Below are 15,439 nucleotides of genomic sequence, written 5' to 3'. Positions count from 1 at the left end.
ACGAAACCCACCGTTATGCCCTGAAGCTATGTGAATGAGAGCCTTTTGATTGAAGCCTTAGGCATGGCTGATATCAATATTGCTGATTTGTAATCCTCTACTAAAATATTATATAAAAAGAATTTTCTCTTTACTTGGTTTGGAAAGCAAAAGATATTTAATTGCTCTAATTCCACTGATGTGTATATGGGGACGAGAGTGAGAGACACTGCACGGATCCACACAGTTCTCTGTTCCTGCAGGATGTGTACGACAGGTAGGAAGTGGATCATGAGGCATTTTGTCTCCACCTGGGCCCCCAGGTTCTGGGTTTAGCACCCTACAATGGTGTTTTTCTGGTCCTCCTGGATGTTATCAATTTGTAACCCCTCACCCGGGCGCAGGTCTCTCCTGGTGTTACTGAAGGATGCCCCCTCGTCCGGGCACAGCTCTCTCCTGGTGTTACTGCAGGCGGAGGATTTGCTCTGCTCGTTGATGCTATCACCACAGATGCCTCTGCCAATGACTCTGCAACCAGAAAGAGATCCACCATTGTTAGCGATATGTTTATGTGGACGGACGTACCCTGTGTCCTACAAGTCGCAGGTTGGCTAAGGCTACTGTAACATGAAAAGGGCCACACATAAAATTACACTACAGCGGCAATAACCCAAGAATGGTAACTTAAAGATAGTTTTCACTAATGTCTCATTCTACCACGTAAGTGAAATATAAGGTATGATGTTAGATACTGTACTACCTAGTAATACGTGACAAATGACCGGGGAAAGTACTTACCATCAACATCCTCCGGCTTCTCCAGAATGGCGGCACACTCGGCACAGGTCCATGTGCTCTCAGCAGATCTCAGGGCTGAGCAGGCGAGGTGGGTTCCCGCAGACCCACAGCAGTGACACCGAATTAGACACCATTCACTGAAAGAGGAGACACAGAGGATAAATCTCTTCCCTACAGCTGGAGCTATAAATCTCAGCGATGGAGCATTTCGCTACGGGAAGAAATAGCCCCTAAGATACTAAATGTTTTATTGTATTCTAGAGAGGATTAAGCAATTTGGCAGCTTATAAGAATGTATACATGTCAGCAATTCTACAGCAAACATTTCCCAATTTGTAGGGGAGTTATATTATATTATACATTTGTGTCCAAATACATCTAGCCTCCTTGCGTGCCCCTCTTGTCGCGCCATGCCATGGCACGACTCTGTAGTGCTGAGCGTATTTTCATGCAGTTTTTTTTACCTTCAAATGCATCTTAATCAAACAGTGATGGGAGTAGGACGCACAAGCAAATTCTGCTGATTAAAATGATATGCGGCATGCCTATATTCTGTGTGTGACAGCGGGTGTATCTGTATGCAAAATGCTATGTTACAGTGCCAGTGGCTGCGACACTGTAACAGCTGATATGCCACCCACACAATGGTTGATACGCCACCAACACAATGGTTGATACGCCACCCGGCACAATGGATAAAATGCCACCCTGCTCCCCTCATTCTTTTATATTGTGGGCATGGGATATCATAATATGTCTCTGGTGCCGAATAGAAGAGCAGCCGGGAAGAGAAGCCTCTGAGCCGCCCAACCAGCACAGTGAAGCACGATAAAGAGAAGAACAGAATTATAGGGCAGTGGAAGAAGAAAGAGACGGAGGAGCAGGTAAGTGTGGGGTGAAACCAATAACAAAGTGGGCAGCGCTGTCAAGAAAATCTAAGGTACTGGGAAATCTCTGATAAAGATTCCAATAATACAATTTATTGAATACATAATAGATTCACAACACATATAAAATATGGGATACGTTCAGTATCCCGGCGCATCCTGTACCCATCCCAAAACATATATAATAACAGAAAACAATTATAGTAGCCAGGTTCTTAGTGTCGGCCTTTTAGTAAGCGCACAGTAAATGTGAAAGATATCAGCCTCTTAGTAAATACACCGTCACAGATATTACGCAAACACCCAGTAGATCCTTAGCTAATAAACGTAGGGGCCTATTTACGAGTCTCGGCCACATTAATCATGCGGAATGAGCAGGGGAACCTTCCCAGGGGCTGCTGCTGGGCCATAGCACACTGGCAGCCCTTAATAAATAAAATGCAAAAAGTTTTACCTGCTGCTCTCACTGTGAGTTCTTCCACGGTCGCAGCGGCAGGGATCCGCGTCACACTGTTGGTGGACCTGCAGCAGTTCTCCGAAGGCGTTGTTCTCCAGTTCCCAGGATGCATCTCTGAAAGGTTAATGTGAGGTAATATCGCTGATGTAATTAATCAATGTGACATTACAGCGCTTTATTCTGTCTGTTTCATCTAGTCCAGCATTTCCCAAACTGTGCATCATTGGGCCCTATCGAGTCACAGGGAACTTACAGGAGTGCCGCGCAGGCCCGAGCCTGCCTGCCGCCGGGCGTTCTCCCCCAGCCACTCTCTGGGACCATGCGGTACTCCTGACTGTGGGAGAACCGCATTAGGGAAGGGCCAGATGGTGGTGGGAGATGCAAAGCAGCAGCTCTGGTCCTTCCTTCCTGCTGCTCTATGGTGAGGCTCCAGGGTCAGAGGAGCCTGTGTTGAGCTGTGATTGATGGAGCCCAGCACATGCTTTTCTGACCCCAGAAGAGGGCGCAACTACAGCGGCATGTCCTGGCAGCATGGAGGAAGGAGCGAATGGCTCCACATCAAGGTGAGAGGTACCTGAGTGTGACCCTCCCTGTCTGTATGTAATGTATGTGTCTATGTGTGACCCTGTCTGTCTGTATGTAATGTATGTCTCTATATATGACCCTGTCTGTCTGTATGTAATGTATTTGTCTATGAGTGACCCTGCCTGTCTGTATGTAATATATGTCTCTATATATGACCGTGACTGTCTGTATGTAATGCATGTCTCTATATATGACCCTGCTTGTCTGTATGTAATGTATGTGTCTATATGTGACCCTGCCTGTCTGTATGTAATGTATGTGTCTATGCGTGACCCTGCAGGTATGTATGTATGTATGTGTCTATGTGTGACCCTGCCTGTCTGTATGTAATGTATGTGTCTATGCATGACCCTGCCTGTCTGTATGTAATGTATGTGTCTATGCGTGACCCTGCCTGTCTGTATGTAATATATGTCTCTATATATAACCGTGCCTGTCTGTATGTAATGCATGTCACTATATATGACCCTGCTTGTCTGTATGTAATGTATGTGTCTATATGTGACCCTGCCTGTCTGTATGTAATGTATGTGTCTATGCGTGACCCTGCCTGTCTGTATGTAATGTATGTGTCTATGCATGACCCTGCCTGTTTGTATGTAATGTATGTGTCTATGCATGACCCTGCCTGTCTGTATGTAATGTATGTGTCTATGCGTGACCCTGCCTGTCTGTATGTAATATATGTCTCTATATATAACCGTGCCTGTCTGTATGTAATGCATGTCACTATATATGACCCTGCTTGTCTGTATGTAATGTATGTGTCTATATGTGACCCTGCCTGTCTGTATGTAATGTATGTGTCTATGTGTGACCCTGCTTGTCTGTATGTAATGTATGTGTCTATATGTGACCCTGCCTGTCTGTATGTAATGTATGTGTCTATGCGTGACCCTGCCTGTCTGTATGTAATGTATGTGTCTATGCGTGACCCTGTCTGTTTGTATGTAATGTATGTGTCTATGTGTGACCCTGTCTGTCTGTATGTAATGTATGTGTCTATGTGTGACCCTGCAGGTATGTACGTCTGTCTGTCTATATGTCTTATGCACACATAAGAGGTTATTATTGTTATATAACCTCACTTGCTTTTGCTAGTATTACATTAGCATTAGAATTTCCAACAGAACCTCGACGCTAATTGAATCTATTCCTTGGCCTAGGGGTGCCGCAATACAATACTGAGACAGTAAGGGGGCCATGATCCAAGAAAGTTAAGTTTGGGAACCACTGATGTCCTTTCCAAGCCTTGCCAGACACACAGCAATATTATCAGGCAGAAACTGACATCTACATGGGCCTCCCCCGACTAATACAGATGGCAGAAATAATACATTATATTTGGACATTGTGCCAGGTCCTTGGTATCCTCCACACATAAATTTGTCTCAATGTGTCCAAATCTACAGACCTGGCCAAGGAAACTGGGCCTGGCACTGAGTGTCCAGCACTGTGACTATATAAAAACCTCACGGCCATTGCACACCTGGCTGGCTATTAATTATGGCTGTAGGAAGAAGCCAGAAGGCTTTCAGCTATGATAGAAGTGTGCAAGCTGGAGCATGGTGTGTAAGCTTCCAAAGAGAAGGCACTTTGGTAGTTACAACGACGGATGCAACAGACTTGTCTCAGAGCCGTACTGATGCCGTTCGCCCCATTATTCCATTGATAGCTTTCAAAAAATGCAGCCAGCACCGTGTTCCAGAAGCGATCCCCAGAAACATGGCATCTGCGCCACATGTACGGATATAACGCCAGATTACTGCGCATGCGCAGGGGATTCTCCAGATTGTTTGTGATGTTCTGTGCATGCGCCAGTGCCATTTTTTTTTTCAGGGGGAGGGGGCTCACAGAAATCCTCACATGGGCCCCCTCCATTCTTAAAATGCCCCCGGTTGGCACATGCATACAGCTATGTGACAGAGCGAGAGATCCGGCAAAGCCTCTGTGATGGAGCTGGAGTCTATGTTCTAGATAAATACAATTGTTACATATACCTGTGGGGAATGTAAATTCCCATTCGCAGCATCTCCTGCTGGAAACTCGCCATGTTCTGGCATATGGGGCACTTCAGGAAATACTTCCCTGCGTTTAATGCCTGCATCTGTAATGTAAGAAGTTCCGATGAAATACCAAATATATATATATATATATATCTACAGTCATAAAGCTAATGTCCTGCACAAGAGCTGACGAGCGAGGACAAACCGACCAGCCTAACGTCAGGCCGCATTCGCCATAATCCTTCATATACAGAGAGCGGACACCGGGATCAGCCTCAAACCCTCCATTCCATTGGCCGTCATGCCTCGGCTCTCTCCTGGTTGGCCTCCTCCCGGTGATTCCGATAGTGAGGAGTAAATAGTAAAGCCATAGCTCACCTGCAGGCAAGCCCTGTGGAGCCAGGTGTTTTTGCAGCAGGGGGTCTTAATCACATCATATGCAGGGGCGGGGGTCAGCTCCTCCAGGCAGATGGTACAGGCACTTACTCCGTCCTGTGCCGCAGCCTTCTGAACTGGCCGATGCCTTGGGCAAAATGATCTGCAGGGAAACAAATATTACAGAATAGATTGTGAGAAGTTCAAACAAAAAACCCCACTGTAACGGAACATACATACATACACAGCGCGAACGCACGCCAAGACATAGGCCCTGATTCAGAGCCGGACGCTCTGACCAGAGCGCTCGCTCTGAATCAGGGCCCTCCTCCATTAAAATGGAGCATCCTCCTGGACGCTCGTATAGCTGTGGGTCACCACCCACAGCATATACGAGCGCGCAATAAGATGATCGCGATGGTCTTGACCATCGCGACCATCGGATTTGCGAGGGAAACCCTGCGGTCGGGTTTCCCAGCCGCAAGCCCAGGAGTGATTTTGGCTCTATCAGAGCCAAAATCACTCCCACTGACATCACTAGTGATGTCAGTGGGGCCGGCTTCAGACGGTAGGCGTTCCCATGGGAACGCCTCCATCTGGCAGGCACGCCCACCAAAGGGGGCGTGCTGTCAATCAACATCGACAGCACGCCCCCTTTGGTGCGAGACCCCGAGCGATGGAAAGCCCGTCGCTCGCCGGGTCTCGCGCATGCGCACAACGGAGCTCCCTCCGTCGTGCGCATGCGCAGTGGGGAACATCAACCCACTTGCGAGCATACTGCCGCTCGCGAGTGGGTCTGAATGACCCCCATAGTGGACGTGCTAATGCCTTGCCGTGCCATCGCCTGCCTTGCCGGATTTGCATACGCCAGCCATGTGCGAACGCATCTAGCAAGCGGATCTGAATTGAGCCCTATACACCTGGAAGCAAATGGATTACTCACGGAAACTCCTTGAAGTACTGGAATATAAATTCCTTTTCCTGGCCACAGGGGAAGTGCACGGTCTCAGCGCAGCTCTTCCTGCTGCAGCGTATGGAGGCGCCCGTCCTCTTGCACACTGTGCAGGGCTGCAAAACGGGATTGACAAACGACAATACTGAGCAAAACACGTACAATGAGTGTAAATAGGTCCCCCACTATAAATAACCTTTGTTATAGACTCCTTTACTTCCTAATAATAGAACAGTCACTGTATATAGCTCCTCTAAGGCTTCCAATCATAGCTGCTGCTGCCGATCGGCCGTCCTACAGAGAGAGCTATGGCACTTTAATCATTTTTCTTTCTTTTTTTCTTATTTTAGTGAAGTGCAAGTGCATGTCTGAGCTTCCAGTCCTCTGTGCATGCAGGAGCCGGCAAGCTGGATCACACATGTGCATTTAGCAGCACACTGGCTCGAGGAAGCAAAAAGATCTGCATTACCGCTGACAGGCGGCATCGTTTATCTGCCCCCAAAGACTATTTGGGCAATTGCGTTAGACTAGCTACAATCCCCACCTCCTCCCCTGTTTCTTTCCACAAGCACCCACTGTCTGCTCTGCATCCAAATACTCACTACGACCACAGTCGGTAAACCATCAGAACCCATGAGCAGTAAAAAAAACAATAGCCCACACCTGTAATGCATCCACCTCTGAATTAGGTCCATAAACCCAAACATTTTATATAAATAAGACTCCCCAGAATCTGTCGGCCACCTTGGGAAAACACTTCTGATTGGCTGAGTGGCTTTTGACCTTCCTGGTCACTACAGTTCCACAGTCATTCTGCACCGCGGCACCAGGCGGAGCCGTTCTCACTGCGGCGTCATAAAGCTGTTTATTTTATTCTCTGTGGATTATCAGGGAATAGAATAAACTCCCAATTAGGCCCAATATGTGTCATTCAGTTCTCTGGTGACTTCCTTAGCACCGGTCACATAAACATTAGAAAGTATCGCCACGATCAGCTCCTCACCTGCTCTGCCGCCCGGCTGGCTGCCTTCCGCACGTCTGGGTACAGGAAGCCATAGAAGCCTTGCCTGTCACTGCCCCTCTGCAGCACACCGCTGGATAGTAACTGGATAGGAGAGAGGGGAGATGTACTTATGGCTGTCACCACTGCTGCATTATCTATAACAATTAGGAAGACTTGTATATCTAACATATGCTCCAATATAGTTTTATCATGTTTTATGCACTTAGCATGTTAATGAAACTGCACAGATCACTACATATCCTTAGGGGAGGGCTCCAATAATATTTAATGCCTAAAGTTAAAAATTAAATCAAAATATATATTTTTTAAAAAAAATGTCACCATTTTATTTAACTGAAAATATATGGTTTCATTTGGTATAACAATTTGTTGCCTTTATGTGGGGGGAGCTATCACACTGATCGCCCCCTCCCGTGGCTTTGCGCTAGGCTGAGGGGCTCACAGCGCCACCCTCCCCAGCCCGGCAAAATTTTTTTTTTTTTTTTTTTAAACCTAAGGGGGCATAGCCACACCTCCCACAATTAGGCCACACCCCTTTCCCCTGGGCTTGGCTCTCTACATCCCTGCCCAAACACCCACAAGCTATCTCTCTGCTTCAAAGGCTTACCGTGACTGGGCTCTTATCGGCACTGCCCTCCCGGAAGAGGAGATTGATACATATGAGTAAACATTTACATTATTACCTTGCGAATATAGGGCCTGATTCAGGATGGATCGCAAGTCTGCAATCGCATGCACCCGGCCTTCGTGAAAATATGCTAATGAATGCATTCGCAATGCGATCGCAGCACTATACTCAAATGCCGCCCACTTCAGTAAGCCGCCCACTTCCCAATACTTTCATCCGCAATACCTTTGGTAGTCTGCGAAAACATCGGTAACAGAGTAACATCGGACCCAGACGCACAGTTGTCGTAGAGCTGACCTGACTCAGAAATTGCTAAACTTCCTGTCGGTATCTAGAGCTCAGGCTGCGTAGGCCGTCCCTGGGGCTTCATTATGCACGCCCCTGTAACGGCGTTCAAACGCACTGGCACGCATGCGTTCCTACGGCCACCCCCCTCTCTCCACCCCCACCAAAACCGGTCACTTCCTGTTAATCACTGAGCGATGAGACTGCGTGCTCACTGCGATCACTTCCCGATCGAAGCGGCCGGTTCTCGCACTGTGATGCATACGCATGCGCAGAACGCAAACATCGTCAGGGTGCGTGTGCGTCCGCAGACTTGCGTTCCAAGCTGAATCAGGCCCATAGGACAGAATGATTATCACAGTTGCATAAATATTGCAGAGTGTGATAAATCTGCACCTTAGTGTGTAACAGGCTGATATCAGCTGCTATAACTGATGCATCATCACTTTCCATACTTACCAGGCAGTAGTGGTGGACGGTCAGCTTCTCCTTGGCGTTACGCAGCAGCTCTCCATACTTGGGCACGTCATTCTCTGTACGAGCACAGAAAATGCATGCTGTGGAAGCGAGGCAAGACGTTATGTATGGTGTGTTCTTCATACAAAACACAAATCACACATTAATCCAGAACAAGTACATGCAAGATAGGTGAGGGAATGTAGCTGTGAGACAGAGAGTAGAGAGAGCGATGCTCGGCCAGGTGTGTACCCAGCTTTACTCTATGTCATAATTACAGGTATATTACTGAAGGTGTATAAAGACTTCTGGCTCCTGTCTTACCTGGATCGGCTTCTAGCGATGAGCTTGATGCCGAATCTCTATTTGTCTTCCGCTTTCTCTTACTAAAGATAGAGATGGAAAAACACAATTGTGAATTATAAGTGCAAATAATAATCCTCCTTTATGTATATGTCATATGTAATCTATTCTGTGAGCTGGTGCTTTAGTAGAAGTGGATCTCAAGGTGCTGCTGCTGTATAAAATTACCTTTGTGGACAATGTAGCTAGTTTTATGGGACCAGATAAGCAGGGGTTAAAGTGAGCTGGAACGCGGCGGTACTGAGGCCCTGATTCAGAGCCGGATGCTCTGAAAGAGCGCTCGCTCTGAATCAGGGCATTTTTTTTTTATTTTTGGAGCGGCCTCCTGGCCTCTCGCATAGCTGTGGGTGACCGCCTGCAGTCGGTGCACAGCGTCACCCCGTGCCGTCTGCAGTCGGTGCACAGCGTCACCCCATGCCACCTGCAGTCAGAGCACAGCGTCACCCCATGCCGTCTGCAGACGGAGCACAGCGTCACCCCATGCCGTCTGCAGTCGGTGCACAGCATCACCCCATGCCGTCTGCAGTCGGTGCACAGCGTCACCCCATGCCGCCTGCAGTCAGTGCACAGCATCACCCCATGCCGTCTGCAGTCGGTGCACAGCATCACCCCATGCCATCTGCAGTCGGTGCACAGCGTCACCCCATGCCGTCTGCAGTCGATGCATTTATGCCAATATACAGTAATGTTACTGTTATTATCTATATACATTATTACAGTGATATTGGTAATGGGTTTGCAGTAATAAGGCATATATTCTGCAGCTCAGATTACATTCGTCTTCATTCTAGCACACTCTGGTCTGTATCTCGGCAGTGTGCTGCATCAGCTGAGTGTGCTAGAAGCACCAGAGCAGAGAGCGACAGCCCAGGCAGGAAAGAGGAACGGCACGGGCTGTGACAGATGCAGGGTGCTAGAATGAAGACTATTACATTGGCCCGTAAGAACAGAATTTTGATACCGCATAAAACTGTTCCTAATATTCCAACATGACAATAACAAAACAGAACAAATTGTTTCCTTGGATCATTTTGAATTTAGCTTTATAAGCGGATTGGACAGTTTATAATGAGGAGGATGAGGACTGGTGCGTTTCCAGACTTATCTTAGAGACAACTACATTAAAGAAGTTTGTGTAGAGCCAGCATGTGGCTCTCCAGCTGTTGTAAAACTACAAGTTCCAGCATGCCCTGCCACAGTCCAGGCCTGGTGTAGAGGATGAGAATGCTTGTTTAGTAATATTAAAATAATTGAAGTGGTTTCATATGAAAAAGAAAAAAAACAATTCTATGATATGCTATTATGTAATGGATTGATGTGATATTCTATTTTTTTTTTAAAACAAAATTTGTAATTGTAATTTTCTTTGGTGTTTCAATAAAAAAAAACTATTACAACACATAATAGTAATAACAATCCCCACAAAAACAAACAAACAGTGAAACATTAAAGCATCTCGACTTATGTTTCAAAGAATCTGAAGCACAATTATAAGTTAATAAATTTTGGATGCTATCAATGTTTGTGCAATTAGTCACAGTATTGATGTCCTTAGTGAAATAAATTAGCTATAATTGGTGTTCCATATAATTGTAAATTTGATCATAAATATTACATTTGTAACAAGGAAATCCCTATTTTTAAAAACACAACACAACCAGTCACTTACCTAGACGAGGCCATGACGCCTCACATTTAGTCTTACAGTCTCCCAGATGCTTCTCCAGTAGTAAAATTAGAGAAAATGTGCTTTATAATAAAAACGATGCAACTTGCTAGGATTCTGTAACTATAATGCAAGTCTATGCTGAGGGTGAGCCTCACTGGCTGTCCTGTGTTATGACATCACTGGCCACTGTGACATCACTGATTTGCATAACCATGGCAGGTCAGAGATCTGACACAGGATCTCCATCATGCACATGCAGGGGCTCCATCAGAGGACGGACTGCCTGGGGGCCCGCTGTGGCCAGAAATACAGCCTAATTCCTCTGTACTGGGCCCCATATTTCTCTGCGCACATGTATCTGCTGCCCGGATCACTAGTTCTCTCAAGAGAGTCATTCTGGGGCAATAGTGACTCCTTGTAATGATAAGCAAAGATAAATCAGGGCAAGTCCATAAACTTAAAGTTTTCTTTCTGAAGTTATTACCACTTAGTGTAGCCCCATGTACTCTATTACATTCACATCATACTCTGCAATAAGCCTGTGTACCAAATTTGCTGACTTCCGAGGTGGCAGACAGGTTGGCTCAGCAGGGGGGAAGGGTCCCACGGGAAAACTGGAGCCAGGTCAGTGGTCCAATCTTTTTTTTATTAAGTTGGCAAGGTGCAGCAATGAAGCGGCTGCATCTCTCGTGCGCCCTGAAAGGCTGCACCCTGGGCCTGGAGCAGATGCTTGTTTGTTCTGTAGTAGTACAGAATCCGCACCTAAGAGTTAGGTGACGCAGTTTAGCTATGCTGATATATGCTGCGCTCCCTGACCTCTCCTCAGTGCTGCTGCTGCTGCTCCGTTGGGGCTAGAAGGGAAATTATGTTCTTCTGATGGGACGCTGAAGTTTGTTACTATCTGCTCCATGAACAGAACTCCAGTGTACCCCATGTCCTACAGAGTGACCCACACCACACCCACAGGTTTCCAGTGTGCCCTGCACCCTACACACAACACTCCAATGTAACCCCAGCGAGCCCCATGCCCTACCCATGGCCTTCACATGTCACCACCTGCAAACCAGAGGTTCTCACATGCCAGCCCCTGCCCGCTAGCATTTCTATCACATGCCCCCTGTGTGACCAGAGCAGTCTCTGGTTCTGACTTACTTGTCCAGATAAGTTGGATCTAAGGTGGTGCTGCTACATCTGCTGTGTGACCTCACCGCTATACGGCTGTGGTCCAGACGGGCTCTCTGAGGCTGGAGGCTGTAATGTAAGAAAACAAAACAAGTTATCTAAAGGAAAAGCAGTGACTTCATATATATTCCTGTCTAACCTATTATATGCCCACGCCCCTCCTGCCTCCCCTCCTTACTGACGCTGTCACTGCTTACTGACACGGACACAGCCACACACCGCTTACTGACACGGACACAGCCACACACCGCTTACTGACACGGACACAGCCACACACCGCTTACTGACACGGACACAGCCACACACCGCTTACTGACACGGACACAGCCACACACCGCTTACTGACACGGACACAGCCACACACCGCTTACTGACACGGACACAGCCACACACCGCTTACTGACACGGACACAGCCACACACCGCTTACTGACACGGACACAGCCACACACCGCTTACTGACACGGACACAGCCACACACCGCTTACTGACACGGACACAGCCACACACCGCTTACTGACACGGACACAGCCACACACCGCTTACTGACACGGACACAGCCACACACCGCTTACTGACACGGACACAGCCACACACCGCTTACTGACACGGACACAGCCACACACCGCTTACTGACACGGACACAGCCACACACCGCTTACTGACACGGACACAGCCACACACCGCTTACTGACACGGACACAGCCACACACCGCTTACTGACACGGACACAGCCACACACCGCTTACTGACACGGACACAGCCACACACCGCTTACTGACACGGACACAGCCACACACCGCTTACTGACACGGACACAGCCACACACCGCTTACTGACACGGACACAGCCACACACCGCTTACTGACACGGACACAGCCACACACCGCTTACTGACACGGACACAGCCACACACCGCTTACTGACACGGACACAGCCACACACCGCTTACTGACACGGACAATGACTCACACTGCTTACTGACATTCACAAATCCAATTAGGCGCGAATTGCGAGGTGCGAGTTGCCGTTTTCTCTGCAAATTCACATAGCAAATTCATGTTGCAATCCAATTAGCAACTCGCACTGAACCCGTCAGAGTAAACTAAAATTTTTCCTTCCGCACCTCCCTGAGGGTGAGACATGGTGCCGCATTCAAGTAGACGCGAAAAGCTGAGATCCACGGAAAAGTATCACCGATCTCGGCTTTTCGCGTGGTGGAAACTTATCTCCGTATTCAACTCCAGCCGCTTTTCGCGTACACGGAAAGTCTTTGCAGTGTAATAGGCTAAAAAGATTTGCCTCTGAATAGCAGGAGAAAAGAAGAGCAATTTTTTATTTTGGGGTGCAAAGGTGGGGAAACCTCTCAGAACCCTTGGGACAGCCCCCCTAAAGGTCAACTGTGTCAAAAAATTCAGAAAAAAAAAGAACACCACAAAAAAGTACTTTAATTTTGGGGGTGAACAAGTAAAAAGCGGGGGGGACAAGCATAAACACTAGTGAAATAGACTTTTTGGGGGCTGCAAGGAGGGATCAGGTGTTTTTAGGATTGCAGGTGCATGTAACAGGTGCGTTTTTCACTATTTTTAAAACTACACTTTAGAGACTTTAAACCATGCTAGCACCCATTTTCATGTACCCCAAATGTGACATGACTACTTATATTCACCAAACAATACTGCTTAATGCCATTCTTCTCCACTTGTGCAAAGACACTAATAAGAAGCTATTGAAACACCTGAAGTACCCCAAACACTATTATTAGGGCTATTCGGGCCCATCTACATTGATCACCTATGTTACTGCATCTTTTTGGCGGGTTCAGGTTGATTTCAACATTTCTGACAGCACTTTCCGCCTGTTCCAACTTCGCGGCTTGCCACTTTCGCGTGGTTTGGAATTGAATAGGGTGAATAGCGGGGGCGCGCACGATAAGTTTCCATGTCCAAAACACGCGATGTAGGAGGAAAGTCAGGCAGGCGAAACTTTATCGCGGACGTGAAACTAATTGAATACCGCCCATGGCAGGGAAAATCTTTATTTTAAGGTTACAATGTTGGGACAACCTGCAGAACCCCTTGGCCACTCCCCCCTCCTCCCTAATAACTAATTAGGCAATTGGAAGTTTACAATGAGCTTAATTAGTCCACTAATTACATGTGATTTTGGGGGGTTAAAAAAGGCCTAAATTATCCCAAAATCAACTTGTTAGTTTAATCACCCCAAATGTAATTACAGTAGTTTTTTTATTGAAAAATAATACATTTTTGTCATTTTTTTTTTTAAAGTACCCTCAAAGCACCCAAAAATCTCCTCATATCCTACTTTTTTATATACACACCCCCCTACACCTACAGTACAGCATACCTCCCAACATTTGTTGGGAGGGAGTCGGGACCTGCGCGCGCCGTAGACGCAAAACACAATTCTCATTTCTGACATATGTTTTATTATTATTTTATTTGTATTACTTAAACAACTTGTCTCCAGTACAGGAGACATTTTCCTAAAGCCCACATCCTTATCGTCAACCAGCTTCAGTCTTCAAGAAAATGGAGATGACACCAGACCACTGTCAGTCATTTGGGGACATGTTTTAGCCAGGCCAATCAGAGAGTGGGTAGGGCCGTCGCCATGGTACCTTGAAAGCAACAAGCCTGGAGGGAGGGAGGTGAGAGGGACTGGAAGGCTCCTGCACCTACAAAACATTGCTGGGGAGCTGCTCCTTCATGTCGGGGGTACTTTATTTTATACACTAGTTGTTTCTTCTGTTTGTTAGTTTGTTTGTTTGTTTTTTTAGCAGTGTTAGGCAATGTGTGGCACTCCAGCTGCTGTGGAACTACACCTCCCAGCATGCCCTGCCACAGCTTTGCTGTTAGAGAAGGGGTCTTCAACCTTGGCCCTCCAGCTGCTGTGGAACTACACATCCCAGCATGCACTGCCACCTTTTTGATATAACAGCATGCTAAAACTATGGCAGTGCATGCTGGGATGTGTAGTTCCACAGAAGCTGAAAGGCCAAGGTTGAAGACCCCTGTGTTAGAGCATTATAACCCTGTACCACATGAGCTGGAGTGCATCACGTTGCCTAGCCCTGTGTTATTATAGCATAGAAGCCTGATATCACTAATGCATGGGGTGTGACAGCCCTGATATCAGATTTTTACAGTGGGTACAATTTTTTGGATCTGTCCCTGGTTTCTTACTGCACGGTACCATCCTGTCCTGCCAGAGGCTATTCTCATTATCTATTATTATTTGGTAATTTTCAGGAGTGGTCTATGTCTGCCAACTAGTCCAGGCTCAGCTGGTAGTGGCACTGCAAGTTCCAGCATAACCTGCCAGTTACACAATTCCTTGGGCTTAATCCAGAGTTGCACGCAATGTCAATGTTGGACGCAGTAGGAGGATTTTCTTTTTGCCACTGCGCATGCATCAAAGTCATACTGTGCACGTGTGGCTATGCTGTAGCGACGGTCGCAGACAGGATTTAAGTTTAATTGATGCGTAATAGCGAATTTGGTTGTTATATTTTAAAAAAAAACTGGTTTCCAACAAGGGTGCAAGTGAGACGTAAATGTCTGTGACGTGCACCTGGCGTAAATCAGGCGCATAGGCTCCTCTCCCTGACCCGCACTTAAAATAGTCATCGGAGATGCTTTGTATGTGGCTGCAATTTGTGATTGTTTAGTGAACCTAATTTGCGTTTGCGATCGAATTAGAGTGTAATGTTGTTTTTTTGTGAAGTGAAACCGCTAAAACAATGATCCTGGACATGTTCAGCCGCTGACATA

General features: G+C 46.9%; 1 protein-coding gene across 1 annotated transcript in view; it reads right to left on the bottom strand.

Annotated features, from left to right (window-relative positions):
* LOC148479314 (pineapple eye protein-like) overlaps nucleotides 1-13,337 on the bottom strand; it is a 74,393-nt gene extending 61,056 nt beyond the window's left edge. Inside the window, exons 1-10 of the mRNA XM_088454633.1 lie at nucleotides 13,315-13,337; nucleotides 11,617-11,715; nucleotides 8,757-8,818; nucleotides 8,436-8,533; nucleotides 7,043-7,144; nucleotides 6,031-6,155; nucleotides 5,091-5,250; nucleotides 4,707-4,813; nucleotides 2,119-2,235; nucleotides 778-914 (exon numbers count right to left, since the gene is read on the bottom strand). Of these exons, the coding sequence (XP_088310759.1) occupies nucleotides 778-914; nucleotides 2,119-2,235; nucleotides 4,707-4,813; nucleotides 5,091-5,250; nucleotides 6,031-6,155; nucleotides 7,043-7,144; nucleotides 8,436-8,533; nucleotides 8,757-8,818; nucleotides 11,617-11,715; nucleotides 13,315-13,337 (1,030 nt within the window). The remainder of the gene's footprint in view (nucleotides 1-777; nucleotides 915-2,118; nucleotides 2,236-4,706; nucleotides 4,814-5,090; nucleotides 5,251-6,030; nucleotides 6,156-7,042; nucleotides 7,145-8,435; nucleotides 8,534-8,756; nucleotides 8,819-11,616; nucleotides 11,716-13,314) is intronic.
* Between the last annotated feature and the right edge of the window lie 2,102 nt (nucleotides 13,338-15,439).

This window comes from Taudactylus pleione, unplaced genomic scaffold (assembly GCF_031769625.1).
Source record: "Taudactylus pleione unplaced genomic scaffold, aTauple2 ptg000624l, whole genome shotgun sequence".
Lineage (NCBI taxonomy): Eukaryota > Metazoa > Chordata > Amphibia > Anura > Myobatrachidae > Taudactylus > Taudactylus pleione.
The sequence above is the reverse complement of the archived record's forward strand: the minus strand, read 5'-3'. Positions and strand labels throughout refer to the sequence as shown.